Source organism: Pungitius pungitius, chromosome 12 (genome assembly GCF_949316345.1).
Source record: "Pungitius pungitius chromosome 12, fPunPun2.1, whole genome shotgun sequence".
Lineage (NCBI taxonomy): Eukaryota > Metazoa > Chordata > Actinopteri > Perciformes > Gasterosteidae > Pungitius > Pungitius pungitius.
The window spans coordinates 7570556-7598293 of record NC_084911.1 but is presented as its reverse complement, the minus strand read 5'-3'; the positions used below and the strand labels follow the sequence as shown (position 1 = coordinate 7598293).

General features: G+C 42.3%; 5 protein-coding genes across 12 annotated transcripts in view; 1 reads left to right on the top strand and 4 right to left on the bottom strand.

Annotated features, from left to right (window-relative positions):
• The window catches only part of rnf213a (ring finger protein 213a), a 28254-nt gene extending 25593 nt beyond the window's left edge, over positions 1 to 2661 (bottom strand). Inside the window, exons 1-2 of one of the 5 annotated variants that reach the window (XM_037477547.2) lie at positions 2406 to 2661; positions 515 to 626 (exon numbers count right to left, since the gene is read on the bottom strand). In XM_037477547.2, coding sequence (XP_037333444.2) covers positions 515 to 626; positions 2406 to 2462 — 169 coding nt within the window. In that variant the 5' untranslated portion in view covers positions 2463 to 2661. Of the gene's footprint in view, positions 1 to 514; positions 634 to 2320 lie in introns of all 5 variants that reach the window. The other 4 variants (XM_037477546.2, XM_037477550.2, XM_037477549.2 and 1 more) reach the window with 4 other exon arrangements.
• A 2351-nt stretch (positions 2662 to 5012) lies between these two features.
• Positions 5013 to 7506, bottom strand: LOC119220691 (B-cell receptor CD22-like). Its single transcript, XM_037476872.2, has 8 exons — positions 7386 to 7506; positions 7053 to 7310; positions 6655 to 6915; positions 6323 to 6410; positions 5844 to 5898; positions 5482 to 5609; positions 5345 to 5406; positions 5013 to 5255 (listed from the first exon to the last, which is right to left on the bottom strand). The coding sequence occupies exons 1-8, from the start codon at positions 7492 to 7494 to the stop codon at positions 5242 to 5244; spliced, it is 975 nt and encodes a 324-aa protein (XP_037332769.2). The 5' UTR covers positions 7495 to 7506; the 3' UTR covers positions 5013 to 5241.
• Positions 7507 to 8574: 1068 nt separating this feature from the next.
• On the top strand, positions 8575 to 9778 carry LOC119220402 (neuropeptide B-like). Its single transcript, XM_037476411.2, has 2 exons — positions 8575 to 8889; positions 9538 to 9778. The coding sequence occupies exons 1-2, from the start codon at positions 8635 to 8637 to the stop codon at positions 9661 to 9663; spliced, it is 381 nt and encodes a 126-aa protein (XP_037332308.2). The 5' UTR covers positions 8575 to 8634; the 3' UTR covers positions 9664 to 9778.
• Positions 9779 to 10167: 389 nt separating this feature from the next.
• Positions 10168 to 15963, bottom strand: LOC119220401 (guanine nucleotide-binding protein G(o) subunit alpha-like). 3 transcript variants are annotated; one of them, XM_037476409.2, is made up of 11 exons: positions 15569 to 15711; positions 15197 to 15332; positions 15015 to 15106; positions 14832 to 14924; positions 14674 to 14751; positions 14423 to 14583; positions 12828 to 12956; positions 11288 to 11405; positions 11087 to 11158; positions 10791 to 10878; positions 10168 to 10539 (listed from the first exon to the last, which is right to left on the bottom strand). In XM_037476409.2, the coding sequence occupies exons 1-11, from the start codon at positions 15572 to 15574 to the stop codon at positions 10349 to 10351; spliced, it is 1164 nt and encodes a 387-aa protein (XP_037332306.2). In that variant the 5' UTR covers positions 15575 to 15711; the 3' UTR covers positions 10168 to 10348. The 3 variants fall into 3 exon arrangements, with proteins under 3 accessions (XP_037332306.2, XP_037332304.2, XP_037332307.2); XM_037476407.2 differs by lacking the exon at positions 15569 to 15711 and adding an exon at positions 15721 to 15963 and having other exon boundaries at positions 10170 to 10539; XM_037476410.2 differs by lacking the exons at positions 14674 to 14751; positions 15569 to 15711 and adding an exon at positions 15721 to 15962 and having other exon boundaries at positions 10172 to 10539.
• Positions 15964 to 16105: 142 nt separating this feature from the next.
• LOC119220400 (ethanolamine-phosphate cytidylyltransferase-like) lies at positions 16106 to 25221 on the bottom strand. Of its 2 annotated transcripts, none has more exons than XM_037476406.2 (13): positions 24870 to 25221; positions 20582 to 20670; positions 20013 to 20174; positions 19837 to 19903; positions 19653 to 19737; positions 19525 to 19566; positions 18871 to 19003; positions 18610 to 18692; positions 18463 to 18540; positions 18283 to 18348; positions 18127 to 18192; positions 17938 to 18026; positions 16106 to 17799 (listed from the first exon to the last, which is right to left on the bottom strand). In XM_037476406.2, the coding sequence occupies exons 1-13, from the start codon at positions 25010 to 25012 to the stop codon at positions 17685 to 17687; spliced, it is 1218 nt and encodes a 405-aa protein (XP_037332303.1). In that variant the 5' UTR covers positions 25013 to 25221; the 3' UTR covers positions 16106 to 17684. The 2 variants fall into 2 exon arrangements, with proteins under 2 accessions (XP_037332303.1, XP_062422022.1); XM_062566038.1 differs by having other exon boundaries at positions 18871 to 19019; positions 19526 to 19566.
• Positions 25222 to 27738: the final 2517 nt, after the last annotated feature.

Genomic DNA, 27738 nt, shown 5'->3' with positions numbered 1-27738 from the left:
GAAACTTTCCATGATTACTGTCCACACACTGGGCTATCACATGAGTTTGTAGCCTGGAGTTGTTCTCCAGGGCTCGATACCCTGTAAGTGGTTTTTCTGGCAATTCTGAAAAATGTGTTTTTTTTTGTTGTTGTGTTATATTGATTTATTGATTCATTGATTCATTGATTTCTTGACCATTAACATGTATACTGAGTTCTAGTCATCACAACACTCACAACAAGGCTTCCCCTTTCTACTGACAAAGTAGTTACAGACTTATTACACTTGTTATCATGTGTATGCCATTTTTGGAGCAGAGGCCAAAAAAAAAAACAGATGCTTAGCTGCTGGCATCATACTGTGATCAAATCTTTTAATAAGTACTACAATGTAGGTTCATGTCATGACAATTATACAGAATGAAGGTGTTCAAGTCCCACCCAAACACATACACTCATCAGCACTTATTAGCAAATAATATACTTCAAATGTCCTGCAAATTATATTCGAGATGCTGTATTCACAAACTTACCCTGTGGGTTGGCAGGTTGGAGTGACAGCATGTAGGCACACTCACTGCAGTACTTGGCTTTTTTCTCCAAAATATCATGGTTACAACGTGGGCACTTCATTGTTGAACTCCACTGTTGCCTGCAAATCAAAAGGAACAGGTTTAACTGCAATGTGCCTTATGAGGCGGGAGAAATTTCCTTTCACTTTCACTTCTGCTTCTTGACGCCTGGTGAGTCAGCGCTCACAGCTCTGCAACAACATCTCCGCACATAGCGGCTCCTTCTTATCGACGTGAATCTCGAGCGGTCTAATCAAACAAACTGACCTGTGCATTTCCTCGACCGATTGAGATGGGGACAACTGTGCGTCAGTCCTCGAGTCAGTGCACAGCACGCCCACCCTCAGAGCGTCTAACTAACAGCCAATAAAAAAAAACTCACTTCAGCCAAAGAGGAAGGAGAAGAGAGAGGTCTCACTGCGCCGCTGAAGTATGACACGACACACAGAGCAGTGGTTCTCAACTGGTCTGGCTCCGGGACCCACCATCCCCCCTTAATGACAAGCCGCGACCCAAATCGAGGAACATTCAACTTCTCAAATTTATTCAAACTCAAGTTCATAAGCTGAATTTTTATATTTTATATTCAGGATGTTTAATTATCCTAAAAATCCAATGTCTCCCCCATATCAGAATGGTTTGACCTAACCTGGCACACGCTGCTGAAAACATGGACGGACGAGCCAGCAAAAATAACAAAACTCCGCTGCATTAAAAAAGTCCCTTAAAAATAAAATCACAGGATACATTATTTTTTGTGATTTTTTTTTCATTCTAATTTTTATTTTCCCATGCGAAGACTAGATAGATAGCCTTGACCTCTAATCCAATCACACAATAACATATTTTGTGAGGCTATTTATACCTGTGGTAAAGGCTATTTAACATTCCCTATTAAAGAATATGTTGATTATTCTCAAAATGTTTTTTTTTCCTCCACAACCATTTAGCAACCCCCTGAAATGATCTTGCGACCCACTTTTAGATCTAAATGCATATTGGAATGGCTGTGCTAAATACTATCTAATAAAAAAAGGCTAGCAAACTTGTTTTCTTTGATGACTGGGAAACAAAATAATTAGATATTCCGCCTTAGTGCATTTATTTGTACTGTAATAAAGTATTTTAAATGGTATATATAAATATATATAATTTTTATTTATTTATTTATTTTATTTTAGCTCTTCTTAAGATTTATAAAAATAGCTTTAGAAAATTGTGTTGCTAATGGCATTTTTATCAAGTCGGTCCCCAGTAGGTAAGGTTTGTTAACACATTTATTGAAAATGGTCAAAAAGAAAGAATTTGTAGAGAGTGATTCCTCTTCCTCGTGACAAGATCTTTTGCAATTGGTTCCAAAATTCAGCCAATGAAATGCTCCTTACGTCACGCAACGGACCCAAGCTACATGAGCAAGTGGCAACAACAACATCGATGTCAACTAAGCATCCACACAGTACATAATAAGGACAGTATTACCGACACAATATTTATAACTACAGTGACAGCCCTGGGTCTCACTAAAGATGACTACATTTTCTACGTAACGTTCACTAACTGACTGTTTTTTACTCTTGCGGTGCATAACGGTAAACTTAAGCTAACATTAGCCGGGGTCTGTTTGTTCATTTTCCAGATAAGAGAAAACACCCAACGAGCCAACACGTGTCACCCAAACGCCACCGCATCCTAAACCCCGGTCACGAGTCCAGAGCTGCCCCCCCCTGCCTCCTGTGCGCGAGGTCTGTTAGCTACTTTCATGCTAACCTGGGGTCACATCGTCTGAGTCCGACCGTTTCACCTGCGGCTTCCCAGACAGGCGTCACTACCACGTCACCGGCGCCGCTCTTACCTCACCGGCTGCGTCACGACGCCTCGTTGGGTTTTGCAAGGAGGGATTCAGCAGCATAAAGGCAGCTCATGTCCGCCGCAGGACCCGATGCAGGTGACACAGTCCGAGTGTTGCTTTCCCTTCATTTCCGCATTTGTTGGAAAGTTTCGTTTTGTCAGAAATGGGCGTCGTCTAAAACAAAGTTAACTTTCCAAATGACTTCTGTCGGCCATGTGTGTGCATCGGGAGAGCTGAGCAATCATTTCATTTATAACACAAGTGTGTACATGTATATTAATGTTAACATGTGTTTCAGCTTTTACTATTCCACATTATTTTAATCTACTATCTACAGCCATGATTATTTAGGTGGTGATTATGATGTGACGAGAATGAGAAAAGAGTGCAAAATGATCACGGATAATTATGTTATTTTTTGAAAATCTGCTGGCAGTGGATGAATGCTTCAGTTTCTATTTCAGGACAAGCAATCACTGCTGTTATCTCTCTGTTGAAATCCTTAGTTGGCCTTAGTGTTCAAACCTTTACACAGCAGTAGCTACTACAGTTTGTTGCACCCAAAACATGTCAACTTAACATATGTCAATTTGAGGATCTGTTTGTGCTCTCCTTAGAACGGAGGTAGTGCAACAAATACAAAGACGCTGCGTGCTGTGAGGAAGGAGGTGCGCACTGTTCCTGTGAATTAATAGAAACGGGAAACATGCAGATGTTCATCGTGACACATGTGGCGATGCCTGGTTATTTAATAAATATTAAAATATTAGACACGTTCACAACCTGAATGTTATATTTAGTAGGCTATTCAATTTCATTGAAAAGGCTGAAAAAAGGTTGAGAACCACTACCTCAGAATAATGGAGGCTCAACATCAACATCAACATTGCTTTAGGATGCTTTGCTCTTAAATTGACAGCAGAGGGCAGAACAATCTGTAGAATTGGCCGGGGAGTTTTGTGCCAACATTTTTTATTTTTTATTTTAACCAGATGTCGACCACAAAGGATTTCTCACGTGGACAATGCGCTCTATAAAAAAAATCAGTCACCTGAGTAATCTTGCTAAAACACCTATCTTGAGTGTTTCCATTTCCTTTTGCAGTTGCCAAGGTAACAGGGACTCCACTCCCAAGTGAGGAGTGTTTTACATTCAGGAAGTCAGATCCAGAGGTATGGAAATGTCTTCACCATGCAACTTGCATGTAGTTGAAAAAGGCAGAAAATATTTTTGAAAACCTGTGTGCCAGTCAAGTTAAGAATAAAAATCCTTGTTGATTGCCATCCTTCACCTGTGACTTCTTTTTTTTTTGAGCATCAAACATGAAGCTTGTGATATTTGACAGCAGAAACAGCCAAATGAAAAGCATTGACGCATTAGTTCGTCAATCGCATCTCTTTCCACTTGTATTCATGTAATCATGAAGCTTGAGTTTGATGTTAGTTTGTCCAAAGGCTCCATTTATTGTTTTCAAAAGGTTAGATTGTCTTTTCTCTTCAATCCTGCGCAAAGCACAACTTCACGTATCATAATGTCAGGTGCCAGTGAAGCTTCGATACTTTACCCAGAAAAAAAGTCAAACACAGCAAAGACAAGATGCAACCTCAGTAGTTTCGGCTCAACGTGAAGCCAGGCCTCGGGGAAATTAAAATGACTGTACTCAACTGCTCACATCACTGACAATTTTTTTTTCTTTCCCCTTTATATAGTTTCCATTTTAACTTTTAGTCACTTGTTATATATACACAGAGGGAGATACATTTGTATGTACATCCAACACATTTATTAGCCGCTACTAGCGTAGCAAACCCAAAACCTCAAGTTTCATTTTTTGTGGTAATGTAGAGTTAGACTGTGTGTAATGAAAATGAAGATACAGTAAATTCAGCACCTTGTTTTTTTTCCGCAAGGCTGAATCGGTGCAGATTTCAGGTCACCAGGGGCAAGAGGAGTCCCTTCATTCTCGGCACATTTAGTTGAAGAGCAGGCGTAAAAATCGAGTGCATGACCCCAAATGTAAAAGCACGTCTGCTTTGAACCCAATGAACGAAAACATTTGTGAACATTGGTTTTTCTATGTCCCTGTTCCATTTGGGTTTCCCCTTATTGCTCTAATACAATACGTTGTGTATTCCATCACTATTTATTTCACATGTTTTAACATGTAGTTTCACAGTTGGGAAAATTATTTTTGGCAGCTCCTGAAATGCTGTGGAAATAGAGACTAGAGGGTAAATCAACTTTCACAAAAAAAAGGATTTTATGTGATTTATAAAACACAAAGAAGCCAAAGCAGCTCACGGATAAGTGTGTGCACATCCATTACATCCAGTAACAAAAAGACCTACTTGCACATTTTCACTGAGGCTGAACTCGGCTGGCAACCAAATGAAAGTCAAATGATCAAACATATATCAGGTTATTACTGTGTTGAAAGGACGACAATAAAATCCCCCCCCCCCACGCACACGCACACACACACACACACACACACACACACACACACACACACACACAGCCAGCAGCATAATGGAAACAGTAAGTAAATGATGCCAAGAAGTAGATAAACCTTAACAGACTCAGAAAACATAACACAGTGCAGGTGTTTAGACTTTTTTTATTTGATATTTCGTTCTGTTCATTTCAATCTTCATGGAAACGTCTCTTTTGGATCAAATGGGTCACTTTTTAGTGTCTTTTCTTTTGAGTTAAAGGTATAACTATGGCATTGTTAGATGTTACGTTTCTTTGTTTCTTACATATTTTTTAAGTACCTTTAAAATACCACACTTGTTGATGCGAAGTGCCATGTGTTTGCTTTCGACTTTCTACAAAGAACTCAGCGGCTGTTCTCTGAAAAAGAGACCAAAAATGTTTGCACCCCAGATGTTTAATTGCAAATAATCATTCTTTGAATCTGTAAGTATTTTACCGGGCTTTACCTGAGACACAGATGTAAATCACACCTTCATCATCTCGGGAACGGGAGTCCATCGGCAGCTCCCTGCATGACACAGTCCATCAGCACACGGGTCTCCGATGCCATGAATGTGAGAAAAAGAGAAGTAACACATCTCACATGTTTGACTTTGTTTTCTTTTTGAAGTAGACGGTTGAATAGGTAACGTCCTCTGTTCCTCCCTCACACGGAGGTCCCTCCTGTGGGTGGTGGTTGGCATGTGGGAGCCAGTTGACGTAGTCTGTATTCTGCACACAATCATGGAGAAAGGGCACCTTATGAATTAGTCTTCCCCTGAAATCAAATCCTGCTTTTCATGAATTCATTATGAGCGTTCGCCCCCACAGCCTGTGTGACCTCTCTCATTTAGCTTAGGCGACTTAGGATGTGGGTTTGACTGGACTTTCGCATGTCAGTCAGCCTGTGTGCCGCTGATGGCTTTTAATTACGTCGCTTCTGAATGTATGCCGTGGTAAGTGCACCTGTATGTCGTCCTCGCTGTCCGGCTTCGGTATCCAAATCCTTTTTTTGTAGAGGCTGAAACACATAAAGCGAATCAGGACACATTGTATTTCAATGGTATACCCCTATACGGTCCATTTTGCGTATAGAATACCTTTTTTTCACCAAACTGTATGAATCACCAACATAAGTCTCAATAGAATGCACAATAATACTTTTTATTTACCAGATGTTTCTTACTTTCATTTTTGTTTTTATTTTGTACTTATCATTAGTTCTTATCTGTGATTGTCCATTAGAATCAATCAGAATAACTTCCTCAAGGATTAATGAAAGCTTATCTTGTATCTTACTTTTACATAAGTAACATTTGAATAGATGACTTCTACTTTATAGAGTAGATAAATAGTTTGTGTTGTACTACAATTCCTCGAGAAAAGCATCTCAAAGCATTTTATTCAGGAGTTCCTGTCCAAAAGAGGCTTTACGAAGTGCTCACCTGCTAAGGGCCACCACAGTGATCACTGTCAGAAGCACAGCAACAGCAGCAAAGATGATCACATCTCTGGTGAATGTTGCCCAATATGCTGTGAAACAAAAGCAGAGTGTTAAAGCTGTTGTAGCTGCTTTAAAAAAATAATAATAATAATTTCAAAACGTGACTTAACTAAATGTATCAATTTGATTCTTTTTGGCTTCCTGTTTGATAAGTCCTGGTCCATCTCTCTTCGGTCGAGTTCACCTCGAACATTAAGTAAAATCGCTATAACACTACGTTTTTCTGCGCAATAATTACATCCCATGTCTCAACTTCATCAGCACTATCCTCACTTCCAATCTTTACTGTCACAACGGAGGAGTTTTGGCTTCCGTGTTTGTTGGTGGCACCGCAGAAATACTGGCCACCATCAGCGGGGAGGAACTCGGGCCGGGGTCCAACATCCATGATGTCATCGTCTTCATCATCTACTTTAAACCAAGTGTAATCCTCCACTGGAGGGTTTGCGTGGCTGCTGCAGATCAGGGTGACGTTGCGGCTGAAGTCTCCCTCCATGGATGCTCTTACAGACACTGATGTGTTCTTGGGGCCATCTGAAAGAAAACAGTTTACGATCAGAGAAATCTTGATGCTTATTGTCAAATTCGAAATAGATTTGTTTCAGTTATCGAAATGATAGTTTCCACTTAATCGGATTGTGTCAAGTTTCCGTCTTGTGTCCCACACTCACGTTCAACATTGATATTTACGACTCCGGAGGTCTTTTGTGGGTGTCCTTTCAGAGAGCAAGCGTAGTTTCCAGAGTTTTTAGAGGACAAGTTGCTCAAATAAAGTACAGGTCCTTGGTTTATGGGTTCTCCATTCTTAAACCAGGTGAAAGCACAGGAAGGTCTACGGTCATCAAAGGCGTTCATGCAGGTTAGATTCACTGAGTCGCCTTCCTTTGTTGCTCTGATTCCTTCGGGCTGTTTCACGATAATCTTCGAATCTAGAAGGGGAAAACACTGCTTAAGTTTCAAACTGTACATATTGAAGTGCATCATTCACAGAAAAGAAGACTTACCAACAACCTTCAATGTTGGACCGTGTTTGCCGGTCCATTTGCCGTCTGTGGAGTTTGTTGTGAATCTGAAGAAAAATTGTCCGGCATCATTGGGCTCCACTTGGTCCATTTTTAAAGAACAGTTGTGTTTTTTGTCACCGATGTACTGAAATCGGGTACTGGAATGGTTTGAGGAGCTGTCAAAAAACAAAGGTCTCTTAAAACGACCAGATCTGACAGGAAACCACATCACTCTCTGCACACTCAGGTGATCCGGATAATAAAAGGAACAGGGAATGACAACAAGCGAGCCATTCTCAGCACAGATGTGTCGCTGGGGATACACCACTCTCCACCTACAGTTAACCCCTGAAAGAGATGGATTCATCGATACCGTGAGGCTTTGATCAGTTTTATAAAACATTAAATGACGTAATTGTCTTACTCACCAGACAGAAACACTGCCATCAGTGTCCATATGAGGTTTGTGTTTTCAATGCGCATGTTTCCAGGTACCAATCAAGTCAAATGGCTGTAAGTGAATGAATGTGATTTTTTTCTTCAGCTGCTTCTTGATGCAGCGAAAAACACGGCTTCCGGAAATATAAGGTCTTGGTTGCCCTCGCTTTGTGAAATCAGGTCACATGCACGGATTCCGTGCACGTCTGCAGCTTTTTCTTGCTAAGCAGCCCCTAAAATTAAGAAAGCATCTGCGGTGTGCATCTATGCCAGGTCTCGTGATGCTTTGTGGTGGTCTAAGTAAGTCATATCATCACAGACGTCTCACTCTGAAACGTTTTTTTGTTGTTTTTTTTTCAAATCTATTTTGTAAAGTTTTGTTTGCTTCTGGTTGTCTGGTAAGAAGTTTTCAATATAATAAAACGATTATACTTTATTGCCCCGAAGGAAATTTGCGTTGGAAACATTGCCGCAAAATGTATAAATAGTAAAAAGCTTATATTCCCTCTCGACAATACGATTACAGTTTGCATAGATTTTAGAAGTATATGTACTTTCACGCGACTTTTTTTTTAAACAAAAACAACTAACATGTTTATTTTTTTACCCCCCACCCAAAACGTAAAGGCCCGGCAGATTTGCCAATCCCTTCGGAACACTTAGGACGGATGATTCACCCCCCACCCCCTCCTCCCACCTCCCTCCCGCAGGAGGATCTCTCCAGGGTTCGTACGAACCGTCACGACAGGTTCCCTATAAAGCCCCACGCGGTGAAGCGCATCACATTCGGCTCTCACCCCGCGACGTGGACATGCTGCCCGCGACCTTAGTGTTCCCCGTCCTGGTCGTCTCCTTGCTGGCGGCCGGCAGACCGTCGGAGGCATGGTACAAGCAGGGGGCCGGTCCGAGCTACTACTCCGTGGGCAGGGCGTCCGGCTTGCTGTCCGGCATGCGGAGGTCCCCGTACGTCAGGAGAGCCGAGGCGGACCCGGCGGACGGCGACGAGTCGGGGAACCAGAACGCGTTTCCTCAACTCACGGCGCAAAACGTCATCTTGAAGACGATGGTCAGTGGGGGGGGTCGGCTTTCCGAACAGAACGGGTTTGGGTAGCAATTACGCAGGACTTTTTTTTGTTGTTGCAAGAGCCTAAAAGTGATAGTTATTGTTAAAATTTGCTCGCTTTACCAAAAAGGACACATTACCCAAATATTGTAAAATAGTGCAGGCACGAGTGAAATCATTTGAGCATTTCAGATTGTATACGACCATTATACTAGAGTGTAATGAATGACCACACTTTAATCACTATCATTTTGAAACCAGAGATCTTGTACAGATCATATTAGCCACACTAATAGACGATTACATATTTTCTTCTTCTAGGAGAAAATAAAAATGAAAGCGGTACAATTGCCAACTAGGAAAAATAAATCACTTTAGTGGAGTCATTTCCTTAGCTGGTGGAGGTCAGACATATTTGAATTGCGTAATATACTGTAATTATGCATCCCATTGTATAACCTGCCTTCATGTTTTATAAATGTATAATACAATTACTTCTAAAACAAGTTTTAAAAAGTCTCATTAATGAAATAAAGTACTTAGTGCAGTACATCCTGAACATATATATTTAGGCATCATAAATCTCTGTTGATTCCAGTGTACAAAAGGTTCCTTTTTAAATGGAATTACTTTTGTTTCTTCTCCAAACAGCCTGTTTGCATCAAAGACATTTCCCCAAATCTGCAGAGCTGTGAAGTCCTCCAGGAAAACAAGGGTTCATTTAAGTGCACAGCGGACGTCTTCCTTACTCTGGACTCTACAGACTGTGGAGATTAAGCAGTAGAACCGACAGCTGGACGATGAAAGGGCACAAAGTGCAACGACAACTCCCTGTGTGTGTCCAAGTTTAACACCAATCCTGCACTGGATGGAAAACATTTCCTAATCGATACACCCATTTTAAACTACTCTGTAAAAGTAATATATTTGTAAATATTTGATCTGAGTTTTCATTAATAAATGAATCTTAATGCAACCTGTTTCTGGAATTATTGAATGCAAAACAGGGAAATGTATTCTCGTTTCGATGCAACGACGACATCACCCTGCAGGTCCCCCAACATGAAACTAGTGGACCTGTTCCATCGGCACATTCAGTAATTGATCTGGGTATGATATAAAAAGTGCTGAACGGGAAATACATGAAAAAGTGATTATGCAAAGTTGTAGTAAACATGTCAGCTTAACAGATCATAATGGGTTAATTGATAAATATGCATGTTAAAAATTACTTTATAAAGATGAATAAAAGGCATTAAGAAAGGACCATGCTTAAATACATTTTTTATTAAAAGGTTTTAAAATAAATTAGGGACTCTGTACCATTATGGTAAATAGCTGATAAAACGTTAAAAAATGAGCAATAATTTGCACAAGGTAAAAACAACTGATGAAATAAAAATTCCACCGCTGCATGACACACACACACACACACACATAAAATCTAAAAAACCTTGGCCTTTTACAGCAGCTGGACAGCTGCTAGATTCCCCTTCATGACCTGATCGATGACCATGTGGAAGACCACCTGCACGTTGGTGGTGTCTGTGGCGGTGGTGAAGTGATGGTACACTGGCTCCTCTGGGCTGCTGTTAGGCAACAAAAACATGGCAGCGATGTGGTGGGCTGCAGCGTCCACGTCACCATCTGCTCCTGGTTGGGGTTCGAGGGATGAAAAAAATAAATGTAAATGGTCAAATAGAGTCATCCGATTCGAATTTGGTTAAGAGTAGTTATTAACTTTGGAATCAGTCAGAGTCTGTAAATATCTAAATAATAGTTTGATAATGTACATTTTATATTTTTACTATTGAATGCCCTTTGTTTTCACTAATGGTTATGCAGTACTCAAATTCACACTGATATGGGTCTTATGAACATGAAATGAACCCTCTCTGGCATACCTTTGTAGCTAGAAAGGTAACATCTTAAGTGTCTTCCAGAGTGTAGGATCTTGTTCCGGAAAAGATCAGTTTTGTTCATGAACAGAATCTGTAATACAGAAAAACATTCATGCCATATACATCCCCCTAAAATAAAACAAAAGTGAGTGTTGCACAATACTTACTAACAGACACTGCCATGCCCTATAGCAATTCAACTTGAGCGTCCAAAAAAGTGCATCAGATCAGTCTGCAGAACACTCATTCAGAGTCTGATCCATTACTGTACTTTATTAAATAGGTGTAATTAAACTTACCAGTGAGGCGCTCCTAAAGACGGTGTTGGTACAGATAGATTTGAAAAGCTCCAGACTTTCCTGCAGTCGATTCTAATAGAAAGAATAATATGGACGAGTTGGAGAGAACTTTAGTTTGCACCAAATATTAAAAACCAAAGATCTGCATAGATACATACATTTGAATTAGGCGATTGCAATCAAGTCTTTTTCACAACATACCCCTGCCTGTGTCATATCATAGCTGCTGAGGGCCACGACAAACAGCACTGCCTGAACGCAGTCAAAGCAGCGGAGCCACTTCCTCCTCTCACCGCGCTGCCCTCCGACATCATACAACCTGTCAACGAGCAAGAACAAGTTCATACACCTCACAACATTCAAATATGTTTACAAGAAAGTAAGAGTTGTACAAGCTTGTTTTCTGGAAAAGCCTGGTTGCCCTTTGTAACCACAAAAATAAGTTGTACAAATAAACAAAGTAGTTCCAGCTATTAATCATGGTGTTTTTTTATATTACTTTAAACCCAGTTCAAATACTGGGGCAATCCATTTTGAAATATGATCTGGCAGCAGGTGAAGTCAAGGGTCTCCGTGACACAGGTAATGGGTTCCAATTTGGGCCAGACTGTCTCCAGGTGCTTGATTGCAGAAGTCATGTCAGGGGCACTGAAGCGTTTATCCCCCGGTTAAGAATCTCTAACAAGTCGAGTGACAATGAGCCACAACTGTGGCATTTAACAGCGGTAGTGTTTATTCTTTGCTTTTTCTTCATTTAACAGGAGAAAAAAAAACGCAGACCTGTAAAGTGATCCAGCTCGCAAGCTCCAAAAAGTAATGTTATTGAATTTAAAATTCATTCAAATGTTTCCTTTTCAGAATTATATTACAGGTTTATTGTACAGATTCTTTAAAAATCCAGACAGACTAATCCTCACACAGGAAGATACACAACTACTACTCTGAAAACATAAAAAGGTCAAAGGGGAGAGATTTTATCAGTGCACTTCTACAATTCTGTCAACAGTACTGAAATCAACAGGCAGGTCATCAATATTTCACATGAGTCATATTTATATATATATATATATAAGTCATACCCTCCCTCAGCTCAGTCGTGCTGTGCTTTCGTTGGGACCCTTTAGGAGTTGGTGGTGAGTCCCAGTCTCCAGAGACTCAAACAAGGTGAAAACTGCTCCATGCACAGAAACACTGATGCAACACAAATCCAAAAAGTCCTCAGGCTACGATCAGGTCCATCACAAAAGGACCCTCCAATAAGCTACCGTATTATGTACACGCTTGTTACCAAGCAAGCTACTGAACAACAGCCAAATGTCAGCGCCATGAACCGCTTTTGAGAACGCAACAGAAGCAGGACGGCAAACCCTCATCCGAACATCGCAAGTGACGACCTGCAAAGGATTCCAGTCTGCTAAACCACCAACAACTAGCTCAGCATCTCAAGATACACCCTACACAATTAAATGGAGTTATTATGCACTTTATCAAACGTGTGATGGCTCATGTAAAACGTTCAAAGAGCTCATCTGTACCTCCAAAGTGAAATATTGCATCAATAACATGTTGAGGAATCTAACAGCCCCTCAAACATTAGGTAGAAATTGATGCTGCGAGTGGGAATCGCTAAAGTCGTTACCTTTAAACGGTCAATTTAGAGCATTATGTTAAGCTTAGTACTAGGCGCTGTATCAGGTTGCAAACACTGCTGTATTTGCGCAGCCAGTTTAATAAGTCTTACCGAAAGATCATTTCATTAAGTTGAAACTGCGTCTCAATGATTCCACAGGTCCTCACTCTCACTCTCAGAACATCCGTCTCCGTGGGAACGTATTTGGGAGCGATGATTCGACTAATGTTTTCAAAGAAACTGGAGAGAGAAAAGAAGAGAAGAAATGGATGAGACCAGTATCACACACTGCCAACTGTGAGCAGATGCACATCCAGTTGTTACTTTCCCTTTAAATATCAGGCCGAATACAGAAGGTGCTTGAAACAAATCCAACATCCATTAAGGGGATAATAGTCAGAAAATAATTTAGTACGCCTAGTGATTTTGAGGGGGTCATTTCAACTGTACAGTATATTAAATGACGTCACTGAACTGAAGCATCAGCACTGGAAGTTAGTCGGTTGCTGCTGATGTTTGAATATGAAAAGAACCAAGTCGAATCTGTTAACTATTCAGCCCTGCTAGAGGTTTTTTACTTCACTGTCTGCCTCAATGTGCAGGCAAGAAAGAATGTTTACCACGTGAGGTTTTCAAAGTAAGAAATGTTGGGTCATTTCGGGTTCATCCGTCGTGATAAAGACTCATTCTTCAAACAAAAAACGTTTCTACCATTTAAAAAATGTTCCATTACTCAGAGCAGTAACGGTCTGTTAATCAATCCGGTGCAAATTAAAATGGACTTCTAAAAAACGGGATACAGCAATAAGTTAACTTCCCAGAGAAGAAAAAAAAAAAAAAGCTTTCCTGGCATTAACGATTCAATTCAAACCCAAGTTAAGGTTCGAGAAGTCATTTTAAAACATTGAGGTGCCTTCGGGTCTGGGGGAGGGGGGGAAGTTAAGGGTGTCACGACACACTCTGATCCAATATTTCTGGAGGGAGAAATCAATGTGCCGTCCAGAAGAGTGAGAACACCGCAAGACAGCCAGCGGAATTTCATCCTCCAAAACCCATCGACTTCCGATAATGAAGCTGTCACATCATTTCTCCCAGTCTGGCTGGTAAATAAAAAGTACCAAAGTACCTTTATATAAATAATGAATAATGGCATTCAGCAAAGTGTATTCCACACTTCAATTAATGATCCACACTACAGCCGATGATGCAACACACTCCAACAGATCTATGCAGAGTAGTGGGTTTAATGAATGCTTTTATTTTTCATTATCCTCCCACAATTCAAAAAGGGCACAATATCTATAGATCTGCCCAGATGACTAAAAATGGTCCCACATAATAGCAAGTGGTCAAATTCAGATAAGCTTCATATTAAAATTATTCATCAAAGAAAACTAAAGTAGTCTGTTTCATCTGCTCCACCCTAAATACACCTTCATTAGAGATCTGCAAACAGTCGTTTGAATTGGTCCCAATTAAGCCTCCCGTTCCATAAATGTCACAGGAATCATTTCCTTTTTTTTTCCCCCCCCCCCCCCCCCTTCTCCTCAGCGGTCTCTCTACCGTTGCTCTGTATCGATAAGACGTGACGACACACTTCTTGCTGGGCAATTTCGGATGACATTTCCACTGTCCATCATCATCATCATCATCATCATCAGGTCGGCGTTGTGAAAAGTAGATCACTTTAAGGCCATTCTACTCACTAGAGTGCGGAGTCGTTCAGCTCAAACTCGTAACCTCTGGCTGCAGCCGCTCGCACCCCTTGGTCGGCCCAAAGCGCGCAGACGGCGTGAGCCACAAAGGGAAGCAGCTCCTGGTCGTCCCCCAAACACCGATCGCAGGACAGGACGGAGCGGGCACACGTCTACAACACATGGGACATGTTTAGTTCTTTTTTTTGAGAAAGAGACCCTATTCAAAATGACTTTCAAATGGAGGTTTGAGCTTTACTTGCCCAAAATCTACCAGGTCCAAAGAGATCAGTAGGTCTGTGGTGATCATAATGTTGAGCAATCACCTCCACTGAGGTGCGCTGTACAATAGAGGAAGACTGACACCTAGTGGAGGGGGGTGGGGGGCTCCCACAAGAAGAGGTTTTAAAAAGTGCATCACCTTATTGTTCTTGTTAGCCAGGTTGATCCTGAGCGTCCCCATTCCACGAAGAACAAACTTCATAGAGGTCAGCAGGTTGTCCAGTATGGCAGGCTGGGGAGGCAGAGACTTTGTGTCACATGAGTGATCATGAGACAGCATAGAAAATAGTTTAGGATAAAAGCTTTGCAGGCTCTCAAATACCTTGAAACTGAGGAGCTCCGTTTCGGAGAAGCCCTGACTGTGGATGATCTTGATCTGTTTGATCAGAGTGCTTTTCCCGCTCTCTGCAGCTCCTGACACGACAAAGACGGAGAAATGCGTCGCTTCATAAATGCAACACTTGGGTTGAACCCGGATGACGGACGTTAACGCCTTTGATTTACCGAGCATGAGGATCTTCACCACGTGCATCTCATTCCTGGCATGTTCATGGAGGTCTTGCTCTATTTTGGAGCTCTGGAGCTTGGCCTTTTTACAGTCTTCTGACAGTTTCGGGTGGAAGCACATTCCCATGCAGAACTGAGGAAGTATTCACATGCATTGGAACAATTGAAAATAGAAAAAAAACATTTTGACAAACATAAGAATTTAGTTTAAAATATAGACCTCACGTTACTATTAGATAGCAGTCTTCTTAAAGCTAGTAAGCCCAAATTAAATGTAGTTTCACATAATGCTGACAAGAGGTTAATATAATTGGTCACTTTAAAAACATTTTTAAAGCGGTTTAATTTCACATACCGGTAATAACTCACCTTCATTCTATAACATGCTCAGCCACTCGACTAACAAACATCCAATTTAGGAGGCGAAACTCGAGTGAAGATTGACCCTCTCTCACTTTGGGGGACACACGAGAGAGAGACTACGTTTGCATAATGAGATGACAGCGTAAAGAGCGCTCTACCTGCAGCGGGACCGGCAGTGTGTGAAGACAGCAGAACATCTCCCCGCTTCTACTGGCTGTGGACGCCGGGGTCGTTGGACTCACAGACGGAATTGCTGATGGAAAGAGTTAAGAGAAACACAACAAAAGAAGAAGAAGAAGAAGAAGACACAGCTAGTTAATTAGCCAAATTGAGGGCACGTGTGCATGTCTCTGGAGCGGCTCTCAAACAGGAAGTGGAAGAACGCCTCTGTTTCAAAATAAGAGCACAATTTGTCTTCACAATTGTTGGGACATTTGAAGATAGTAGAAATTTTACTCAGCACGTGCATTTAGTTATGTCATTAAGATCAATAATTACGTCACCTTTTCCATGATGGGAGTACGGTATTGTTTATTTAATTAATTATTTTTTTTTTTTACATTTACATGCAGTCATACCGGTTCACTTCTTAAACATTATCATGTTTTGAAAGATTTCGAATGCAGGACTTTTCGATTTAAGGGAAGACAATTTTATGGTGTTTTTGCTACTTTCACTTAGGTAAAAAAAAAAAAAATTCTCTGATTAAACGTCTCTACAACTAACCCTAACCCTAACCTTTGATCGTGTAATTAAAGCATAGCTTACATGGTTAGGTCAATTCCTTAAGAACTCAATAAGACTGTAATACTCCCAAACACAGATATTTTTAGTGTTAGGGAAAAGAATATGACAAATAGTCTTTCAGACAAAAAGGTTATTATTATCAGCAATATACTGTGGTCATACCAGTATTGTACTGTATTCATCAACTTGGGAGTTGTCAATAACATCTACATGATAGCTTACAATGAATACATTCCTACTTGACATACAGATATATTATAATGCCTTTTTACACAATATGAATCTATACAGTAGTTAATGGAGAGGAGGGGAGTAAAATACTGATCTACAAAAAATATATTATTTAATCACATTTGATACAGAGACAGAAGATATTTTGCTCAAGGCTCAATTACAGTAAGAGGTCTATTTCATGATCAAGTCAACCACACTGACCATTTGTCATTGTTATAGCATGAAAACTTTAACGCAGCCTGTTAAAACTCAGTAGTATTCTCTATATTAGGATAAAAGCTAAGTAATGTTGGTTAAAAAAATAATACAACTCCACTCAGAAGGCCAAGAGTACAGGTCATTTAGGAGTTAAAAACCTGCTCTACAGGACAGTTCTGATCCTTTCCAGAGCAAATTTATATGCGGCCCCAAAAGACATCACATCCAGGCCCTGCAGGTTGGACGCAGAGGAGCAGGGGGGATTCCCTCGTGGTTTTAGTGTCCTCCGTAAGTCCTATGATTCATTTGTAATACATACAGTACATACATAGATCAATTGTGCGGTTACATCCAATGGTTGACAGAAAGCAGCCCAACGGTTTAGAAGCAACTTATCAAATCACTTTCTGTTCACAGGTGAAAGGCTGATCAGCATCTCAAGGTATCCACAATTTACCCCTTGTATGTCCAAATCCCAAAATAATTTACTTAGATTTTTATATTTCTGAAGGCAAAAAATAAATAAAAGTGATTTATAAGTAAAAAAATATCCAGAGAGATAAAATAGACATTTGGAGACGTTATATCTGCCTCGCTCCAACTTTCTTATGTTTATAACCTCAATCACCTGTATGTCTGATTGATGACTCACATGAACTGAATGTATTTGCATATGCCGAATATATGAACACACAGACGATCCCCACGCACACACACACACAACCGCACACGAGTACCAATGCGGTATACCTGATGACCCCGCGGCGGACTACGCCGCCCTGGCTTCAAACGCGCTGCTGTAAGGAGTGCCGTTACGAGCCAGGATCGCGTGGGGACGGTGTAATAACGCATAGAAAAGGGTTGATTTTTACTGTACACGAGCTTAGATTAATTTTTTCATTGTTACGTCGACACTAAGTGCATATCTTGGGGGCGGGCCTTCCTACAGCACGGCCTGGGTTCTTTCTTTAGTCTTCTCCTCCTCTTGTCGCCTCATGGCCTGGATCACAGCGATCTCTTTGGCCTCTTTCTTCTGGTTCCTTGCTTCAAAGAGCAACCTGAATGGAAACATGAAAATTGGAAAAATAAGGAATACTATTTATAATTCTGACAAATAAAATGTGTTGTATTTACTCTAAATTACTGTAAATGTTGGCTAAAATGATCTATTATTTGCCCTCAAATCCTTTTTTAACCTGTTTTTGATTATCCTCTGCACAATTGCATCCGTAGTAAGACCGTTCCCACTGTCAACGGTACGCAGGATCCCCTTCCTCCTCGGCTCCTGGATGTGAAGACATAATATTGCAATACAGATGTGACTGATCATTCCTACAGATCACAATGTTTCACATGTTGTTCAAACTGAGTGTTTATGCTCTTACAGCGTAAGGGTCGGAGCCATCCTTGTCAGGGTATATTTCTGTTTTCCCATGGCATACAAGGTCCACCTGTAGATAAAAGATGTTCTACTTTAATCATTTTTAATTTAAGAACATCATCATCTTGTGGTGCGAGATAATTGTTTTGCCTTTGATTACCTTGAAATGTTCCAGCAAATCCTTTGTGACTGCGAAGGGTGCACCAATCACCACTTCCGACACATACTGTGAAATAAAAAATCTGAAATCAATGACATAAAATGAACGGGGGATAATTATGTGTGCAATGCACCGTGTTGAAAGGGGGGAGGGGGAATAAGAAGAAGAAGAAGACCCAACTCGACAAGCCAGGACGCTGAGTGTTCGCTCGTGGACATTCATGATGGGGTAGTTTTTCCCTTTGTAGCGGTTCACCTCCTGAAAGGAAACAAAGTATTAGGAACTGTAAAGTGCAATGGCAACGCTGGTCTCAGCCAGGTGTCTCACCTGATCAAAGTGCAACCCGACTATGATGTATGGCTTTTCGGCGAGCTTGTGCACTGCTTCGAGGAAGTCCACGTGGCCGATGTCTGACAGGAAATGAGTCAAGAGGCTGACTATTAAATAACAACAGTTCAGTGAATTATAAATAATTCACACCCTTTTAGTAATGGCAGTCACACATTCGTCTCAGTTTACTAAATAGCACGTGCTTTTTTGATCAACAAGTTTGCGGTTTCCAGAAATTCTGAGAATGTAAAAGGATACGGAAGAGGTCAAAGGCTCCCGCCACATAGATGATGGTGTCTCCGGGTTGAGGCTCCTGGCCTGAAGCAAACTGGATGATCTTCTGTGAGGTCTGCAGGAACTGAGACACTCCCGTCCAGGGACTGGGGCCCTTCTGACCATGTGACCCCCGTAATCCGGAAACAGGCACAGTGAGTACAAACGGGGCAGCAGAGAGACTGATTCAGTGGCACCACTGGCACTGCGGCACCGTCGCCCCCTAGTGGTGTGAGTAGCAACGCCACCTCGAGGCTGTCTCACAAATCCTCAGCACGTTTATTCAACACTGGCCAACTTTACAGCACAACTCTGCTACTCTCCTCATTCAAATGCGATCATTAGAATCCCCAGCATGTTGACTCTGGCTTTCTTTTCCACCATCAGGAACAAGAGCAACATTCACTGTGCCACCGGCGCTGCCTGCCACTTGAGTGTAAAGTGGGTCCACAAGTAAAGGTCTTTGTTAAATAATGGTTGACATTTGGCCCACATGGCAACTCCAATAATTTGAATGGCAAAACTGTCTGACTGGGAAGCCACAGAGCCAAGGTTTTAGTCCTTCATCTACGACTTTATTAAAAAGCTGAGGATTTGATTTGATTCACTGTAAAAACAATGTAAGTATTTGGTACCTACCTTTCCAAAGTTGTCTGTGTGCTGCTGATAGTCTGAACTATCCTAAAGACAAAGGAGGATTGAATTAGGTGTGCTCATGGAAAATGGTGTACCGAGGGCCTTGTGGAGGTCAAAGGGGATTTACTCACAATGTTGCTGTGATGTGCTTTGGTCATCAGCAGCATCCTGCCCACCAGATCCGTGGTGGAAACTCCTTGGGTTCGCTTACACTCCCTGGAGCAACAGAATTACGACAACTTCAGACACACACACACACACACATACAAGATATCTTGGCTCACACTCTCCCGCACATTTCAAAAGGACACTCACCTGTACCGCCCTGACTTCTTCACCTCTTCATATGTGTCTTTCCCGTCCACTGTTAGTGTTATGTCATCTGAAACGACAGCCTACACTTAACCCTGTTCAACTAATAACAGTATTTAGCAGAATAGCAGTGCTAATATTTATATATAAATCAGGACATGAGGTAGTGATAACTGTACCTCCGTGCACACAGAAGTCACAGTTGTACTTGTCGAGGGTCTGGAGGGTGGTGACGTAAGGCGCTCCTTCCACGACCTCGTCCACCCATTTAATGGCGCGCACCATCTTGTATCTTTCTGCCTGGGTGAAAACTGGCGGACCCTTGTGCTTCGCAATCTCGCCTGGAAAACAGAGCGATGTCCACTCAAACGGTACCATCGACATGCACGGATCAACCGAGGTTCACAGATAAACAGAGACAGAGATGTGTCTCCGTTCGGATGACATTCTAAGCAACTTTTACAGTGACTGATCGCAGCAGTCGACAGTGGGTTATTCGTTGTAACTTCGGTAGAGGGAAAGATTGTGGTATCTTTGCTTTCCCTGACCATGAAGTCATGGGAGGAAGGGGGTTTATCGTCATTTCAGAATGCCCCAGTGTGCTATATGAGGCAAAGAAAATGGAGTAGCGTCGCATGGTTTATGCATGGTAATGGAAGGGGGAAAGAATTGGGAATGCTGTAATAAGACTTCCACTGAAGTACTGTAGGTGTGATGAGGACAATAAGTCAGCGGTTCTGAGCCTTACTATCTGTGTGTACTCCAACGATGAGGTAATCTCCCATGGCCTTCGCCTGTCGCAGCTGGTTGGAGTGGCCATAATGGACCATGTCATAGCTGGGAGGATAAGAACATGAGAGGTTATATAAGTTGCATCATAAATAGTACAGGAGCAGCAGAGAGCAAGATTCTTTTATTTTGTATTCTTGGTTTTAAAATTAAACAAGGGATGAAGGATTTCTTGAATTCAAGTAATAAAGCCTGGCAGCTGCTCTTTCATCAAATATTAAGGCACACGACTCTCCTCCAGAACCCCGTGTTTTATTCCTGATGATGGCAGAGGGTTGAAAACGGTTCCTGGATAAAGCATGGCGTGCTGGGTTTGAGTTGCGTGCCGTGTTTTATTTTAAAGTTCACACTACTCCTAAAGTCAGAGAGTGCTGCTCCTCTTCATTACGCAGATGTTCGGGTGTTCTTGGACCCACAATCTTGCAGCTTTAGGAGATCTACACACATTCAGTTGAAGGCCTAAAACACGCACAATGTTCCACGCACTTCATGTGATCTGCTGGATATCTGATCAAAGAACATGACAAAACTCAGCAGCACAATGTGTTTTCCCTCCCTCTTCCCTCCAAACAATAGTTACATTGAGTACAGATAATCTTCCATAGTAATAAGGAACAAATGAGTATTATCTGTTCATCACTAACTAACTATTTTTATCTCTGCTCTGCTGGGATCATGATGATGACGTCTACCGTGCTCTGAAAAATAGGCGCATTTTCTTTGACTGATAAAAGCGAATGAAGGTGTCACTGAAGATGCATGGAGCTTATTAGGATCCGCTCACAAGGTAATTCATTACAGCAGCGTGACAGGAAGCGTGTGACAGCAATTGACTTTTGGGAATCACAATAATGACAACGTTATTAAAGACGGAAATTAAATTAAAATTGCCACATGCGTCCTTGTCAACTCCCGGTCCGGTGCACAGCACCATGAATAGCACCTTCAATCAGAATCAATGAGAAAACACGTGAGTACTTTAAGACAGTATCCACACAGCCGCGTCAGTAACAGGATCCCGTTCTGTTTTCAGCCCCAGGGCTCTGCTAACCAAATACTTTTACCTCGCTACGGTGTCACTATAGACAGGCTGCTTGAAAACTGCCCTTAATGGTAGGACAACAAGGAAAACTATTACCCAAAATAAAGACAAAATACGATGCTTGTTGTCGGGGAAGCAAGATGGTCTCTGTGTGTGTGTGTGTGTGCGTGTGTGTGTGTCTTGTGCCTTCAATTTCTTGAAATGGCTCTGAGGCGAGAAGAATGCAGTAGGAGGGGGGCATTTGGAAGTGGATTGAATAAGAAGAGAAGAAAACACTCACAGGGCTGAGTTACATAAGACCAGGAGGCTGCTTTTGGGGCTGTTCCACGAGCTAGATGCCCCACATGTGCGACCGCACTCGTGTTGTATTTATAAGCCAGGGATGGATCGTGGATCATGACCGTGAGATGATGTAATATTAATTAGCGTAGCCTGTTAGCGGACACCCAAACAGCACCTACACCTCACGGGAATAAAGCCAGACAGACACCAGCGTGCACAGTGACACACAATGAGACACGGGTAGGAAATACCAGCTAATGGGGAACAAAGATAATTACCGTGGCATTTTATCGAGGCTTCATTCAACTTTAAACACCTGTAGACAAAGGGATTATGATGGATTTGTCTTGAATAATTCTAGGCATACTTATAGTCTCAGTTAATCCAGTAATGAATAATTAACACTTCATTGAGGCTTTAAATAGCACGTTTATAGCCCTGTCAAGACATGCCACCTCACCCAAGACACAGTGGAAGTGGACTTTACTCCATGATGCTCCACTGACAACCGACCTTTGGGCCCGCATCACCGCTCTTTAGGACGGACAATAAATAAGCGTCTTTGTTGGAGCAAAATAAAAAGATGTCTCAACAAACGAAGTGACTGTGCTCTCTCCTTGGAATGTTCCTCTCATACCGCTGACCGCGCTGGATGTCAGTCCGGCGGGGGGGGGGGGACAATGGGTTCAGTGAGGGGCGCGGACGCACAAGCTGCAGAGGCTGTGGCAGGTGTGGGCTGGAGGGGCTGGAGGGGCTGGAGGGGTCAATGACATGAGCTCTGTTGACATTGGCTCTCTTTGCGCGCTCACGCCACCGTATAATATTCCGGCATCCCAAATATTCTGCAACATACCATCACACCACGGATTAGGCAGCCACACCTAAATGATAGGAATTCTACAAGAGAAAGCCGACATAATCCTGGCCCTCATACGTGGATTCCAAACATTGGGTTTTTTCCCTGCACTGTGGAGCCAGACCCTGCAACGCAGAGGCCTGGTGTTTTTCCCCACAGGAGGCATCTTAAAGGGGTCAGTGCTAGGGCTGTGCCTGATGGTCATCTTCATTGTTGCTTTATAAAAGAGTGCTTAAATGAAAGAAAAAGACCATGGGGTGACACGTTCAATTTGAATTGGTCCAAAAGTTCAGAACCAACTTCTAGTGTGAAAATGGTTGACAACACATTTTGTAAATGAATCAAATCAAAGCTCACATAATATTTTCAATTACAGCTCAATACAATTTGGTTAAGTTTATTTTGTATGAGACGAAATGAGAACTGAAATTTAGACATTTTGTTGGTTGTCCAAATTGTTCCTTATAACAAAGAAGTATTCTGACTTGCCCTTTTATAAAGTGCCACTTTGAGATGACGGAAATATTAGTGTCCTGAGTAGTTTCTGTGATGGCACTGAAACGTTGAACTACACTTGGTCCGGTCCAAGTGTTTTAAGCCTCATTGGTCACACAAAGAGAGACCCGTTCACTGCTTTCGCTGCCGGGTGTCAGTAGAAGTGTTTTAATTAAAAAATGAATTTTTCTAAAGAATCTAGCCAAGACAAATCAAGCATTGGTTTGATCCAATAATCACAAAATAAGATGTTGAATGTTAAGCTGCAGGAGCACAGTGACCTCGGCTGTCTTTGTTTTTGGTCTTTGTTCCACACGTTTGTTGTTTTTGGCAAATCAATGCCAAGAGCTTATTTACTCTGGTGAGCATCGCCCTTCCCCCACAGATGTTTGTTCACATTATTCATCAGCGTTGTGTTTGTTCACATTATTCATCGGCGTTGCGTTTAAAGCTACACGACTGTGTTCCATTACGCCATCGGGGTGTCAAAACGGCATCATGAACCCAAGTCAAGTCGACCTGGTGAGCTGCGTTTGAACCTCAACGCCCTGAACGCCTATTCCTCTCAAATACAACATATCTGTGGAAAGCAAAAGGGAAGTACTGTTTCCAGACAATGTCTTCATGTTGTGGCAAATAATCATTCTCACTTTTTGACATGTCAAAGCATGAGAAGCACAGGAATTAGTGATAACATAGGGAAGGCTCGTTAATAATCTGTTGTCTCAGCGACAGTGAGTAACTGGTCTGAATAAATTCTTCTCATGAACTTGATTAGGTCGGACACATTCACCAGTATTTAAGATAAATGTGTGCGAGCCTCCTGAAGACACATTTAAACCCATTGTGCTATCTTTGTGGAATATGTGCAAAAACATTCGAAGAATGTCAGGTCGAGAATGATTTTCATTCATCAATTGAGAAAAAGATGACACTTAAATAGTTCCGCATTCACAGGCCCATGATTCTCAGTGGATATTAAACTGTATACATCAATTCTAAATGAAGACAATATATATAACTCACTTGATCTTAATTCTAATAATTCATTATTGTTATTGGTCATTTTGTAAATTGTGACACCCCCCTACATTTAATAAATAACGGTCCAGCAGACACTTTTATCAGAATCACATGCAATAACACTGCATGTGTCATATGTAAGTAGTACATGTTATCGTTAAAGGGCTCCCTCAACGTGACGCGGAATAAGTGGAGAGTAAACATGGTTAGTCTGCTCTGGTATTACTATATCGATTGAGGAGGGGAATAGAGCGTATGCTCCCGTATCAATCAAAAACAATGTTAATGTAATAAATCCCGAATTACCAAATAACACCTGACCATTGACTCTGGCCTGATCGAACATCCAAAGTGAATTTCAAGTTGCGCGCGTGCTGACATGTCTGGAGACGGAGGAAGCGGGCCGGTGAGAGCGGTGCGACCTGCGGGAGGCCCTGTGCTGACACATTCATCCAACCGGACAACGACCGATGAGCCCCCCCCCCCCCCCCCGCCCCCCCCGCTGCGGCATCTTCACCGCTGCCGCCAACCACCCGACCACTTACTCACCAGCCATCGCACCACAGCCGGATTCTCCTCCTCCTCTTCTCGGGACTGCAAGCCGCAGCGGCGGGGGTCGTGTCGGTGTCTTTACCGGCCGCGGTGTTCACTTGGTGGTGGTGGTGGTGGAGGTGGTGTCCGTTCTTGATCATGTCGAAGCTGGTGAGGGGTTAAGCTTTTCAAGTTCAACGTAGCGACTCTCTCTCTCTCTCTCTCCCTCTTTTATTGCTCTCAGGTGTGATCGGTGAACGGTGTCCGTCGCGTGCCCCGTGTCGGTGCAGGACAGCCGGTTTGTGGCTCCGCAGCAGCAGCAGCAGCAGTGCGATGCGCCAACGCCTCCTCCAGCGGCGACGCAGCGACGTACGACGCGCGACGTCAAGTCGGCCGAAAGAGGCACACAGGCCACGGGCGGAAATGAATAGCTAGTCGTAAAACGCGGTGGCTTACGACGCCTTAGCGGCAGGTTTTACTTTGAAAAGGCCAAACCGGAAGCAGCGTGTTGATTGTGGCGGACTTGATGGAAGGTGAATCGTACGACGAGGCGCACGGTGCACGCAGGCGACACGTTGTTACATAATCGCGGCGTTTACACTATCATGTGACAGTGTCTGTATTCCGACAGAAATAGAAGGTTTCGGCCCGAGCGGTCTTTGATGACGTGCCAATTTGTGGTCTATGCGTTCACTTCAATAACGAGATAAAACCGTTCGTTTGTATTTTAAAGTATTTTAACATGCTCGAAGGAACCAGAATAATTACTACTGAGGTCCCCCCCACATTATTCTTCTAGTTAAAGTGTGTAAATAATGGATTAATATAATTTAAAATGAAATAAAAAGGGATAAAGAAAACGCAACATATAGCATGGGTAAATGTGTTATATGTGAATTCGTTAACTTAGCATACATAAAAAACTTTTGTCAATATGATTATTCATTTTTGACATCAGAATCACGAAAATAAAATACCTCTTCACTGATTCATACTAAATACATTTTCAAGCCCTACTACAAACCAGCCCGGCCACTTTATTAGGTACCCCTGTTCAATTGCTTGTTAACTAAAATTGCTGATCCCATGGCCGCAATTTAATGGATTTAGGCATGTAGAGGTGCTGAAGGCAACTTGCTGAAGTTCAAACGGAGCATCAGTGTGCAGAAGAAAGGGGATTTATGTGACTTTGAACGTTGCATGGTTGTTGGTGCCTGACGGGCTGGTCTGAGTATGTCAGTAACTGCTGATCTACTGGGATTTTCAGGCACAACCATCCGGGTTTACAGAGAATGATCCAAAAGAGAAAATATCCAGTGAGCGGCACTGAGTGGACGAAAAGGCCTTGTTGACGTGAGAGGTCAGAGGGGAATGGGCAGACGGGTCAGAGATGATAGAAGGGCTCAAGACAACTTGCTTGGATCATCTTAATGTGGAGTTAACAGTGACTCAAATAACCACTCGTTACAACCAAGGAGGATACCATCTCTGAACCCACAACATGTGGAACCTTGAAGAAGATCAGTTAGCAACAGGGCTACTCCTGTCAGCTAAGAATAAACTGAGACTATTCACACAGGCCCACCAAAATTGGACAATAGAAGATTTGAAACACCTTTGCCTGGTGAGTCTGGATATCATAAGCTGCAACATTAAGGCAGTTCTGAAGGCAAAATGCGGTGCATCCTTTTACGGTCAAGGTGTGCCTATAGTGGCCGGTGAGTGTATGTATCTTCGTGAGGAATGTACTCACACTCAAAATAATCTTGTGATGTGGTGTACTATAAGTGAAAGGTGTGATTCACCCCAACATCCCCAATGAGGCCTTTTAAATGAATGCCTGACTCTCAGGATGTCAACAAATTCTTAACTCACAAGCATGTATTGCATTGCTGATATGAGATGGAATCAGATGGTTCTGTGTATATGTGGATCCAACCAAATGGCCAATTAGTGGCAGGCCTAAAAAAGCACATGCCGTCATGACCTCAGTCCCCTCTGGTCCTGTACAGGTGTGTTTGTCTGCATGCATGTTGGTCTTAAATTCTGTATACTAACATGAAGCCCCCCCCCCCCCTTTGGTCCTGTGCTGAACAGAAAGAACCTGCTGCTGTTTTGTATTATTACATTTTGTAATCTTGTGTTTTCTTTGGTTTACTTTGTTTTCCTCAGTTTCCTCGGTATTGGTTGCGGTGTTCAGCTTGCTTGGTTTTTATAATATTAACCCAGTTTTCAGTGATTTGCACTTACCTTGGTTTTATTGTTTTCTCGAATAAAACCCTTTTTAAATACAACAAACAAGCGTCTCTGCCAATACCACAGTCCTTTATTTGTGTATCTTCCTTGGTGTTATCCCCAGGTGGCGTTGTTGGTTCTTCCCCTAAAGCCCCGTCACATATTGTATGGACTATTGACCCTTCCTGGACCATAATGACAATATGACATTTCATAGTGCAACAAGTAAAGATCATTCTGTTAAGAGCGTGTGTGTCGTCATCCTGTGGAAAAACCAGACCCACAACGTACTTCCACAGAAGAGCCAGCAGAGGGAAACCCAGACCAACACATCACATGTGAGCTAGGAAAAGGTTAACTTCCTCCCAAGCAGGAACATTTATTAACGACCTCGGCTTTTACGGCTTTCTTACAACTATGACGTCACTGGCTATCTGAAGAAGAGGAAAATAAACACTGTGTTCGATATGAGGACGAGCGTCTTCTGCGGGCGTTATCACTGCAGCATTATGGGAAACAAATAAACGTCCGATAAACCCACCTGTAAAGCCCACAGCGGCCTCTCCAGTTAAACGAATTTGCCCTCTGTCGAGGTGACGGAGCGGAGCCCCACGCCGCGCGGCGGCGCGTGCGGACGCTCTAAAACGAGCGC

What these genes read in the sequence shown, in the direction of transcription:
- LOC119220691 (XM_037476872.2), bottom strand. Translation starts at nt 7,494, where the DNA reads ATGGACCAAGTGGAGCCCAATGATGCCGGACAATTTTTCTTCAGATTC. An exon ending in ACTGTGGTGGCCCTTAGCAG is followed by an intron (nt 5,899 to 6,322) that starts GTGAGCACTTCG and finishes TATGTGTTTCAG; the next exon opens with CCTCTACAAAAAAAGGATTT. An exon ending in AAGAAAACAAAGTCAAACAT is followed by an intron (nt 5,407 to 5,481) that starts GTGAGATGTGTT and finishes TGTGTCATGCAG; the next exon opens with GGAGCTGCCGATGGACTCCC.
- LOC119220402 (XM_037476411.2), top strand. Translation starts at nt 8,635, where the DNA reads ATGCTGCCCGCGACCTTAGTGTTCCCCGTCCTGGTCGTCTCCTTGCTG. An exon ending in ACGTCATCTTGAAGACGATG is followed by an intron (nt 8,890 to 9,537) that starts GTCAGTGGGGGG and finishes TTCTCCAAACAG; the next exon opens with CCTGTTTGCATCAAAGACAT.
- LOC119220401 (XM_037476407.2), bottom strand. Translation starts at nt 15,759, where the DNA reads ATGTTCTGCTGTCTTCACACACTGCCGGTCCCGCTGCAG. An exon ending in GGTGAAGATCCTCATGCTCG is followed by an intron (nt 15,107 to 15,196) that starts GTAAATCAAAGG and finishes TTGTCGTGTCAG; the next exon opens with GAGCTGCAGAGAGCGGGAAA. An exon ending in TCTTTAGGAGCGCCTCACTG is followed by an intron (nt 10,879 to 11,086) that starts GTAAGTTTAATT and finishes TCTGTATTACAG; the next exon opens with ATTCTGTTCATGAACAAAAC.
- LOC119220400 (XM_062566038.1), bottom strand. Translation starts at nt 25,012, where the DNA reads ATGATCAAGAACGGACACCACCTCCACCACCACCACCACCAAGTGAAC. An exon ending in CACACAGACAACTTTGGAAA is followed by an intron (nt 19,020 to 19,525) that starts GGTAGGTACCAA and finishes TTCCGGATTACG; the next exon opens with GGGGTCACATGGTCAGAAGG. An exon ending in CAGAGGATAATCAAAAACAG is followed by an intron (nt 17,800 to 17,937) that starts GTTAAAAAAGGA and finishes GTTTCCATTCAG; the next exon opens with GTTGCTCTTTGAAGCAAGGA.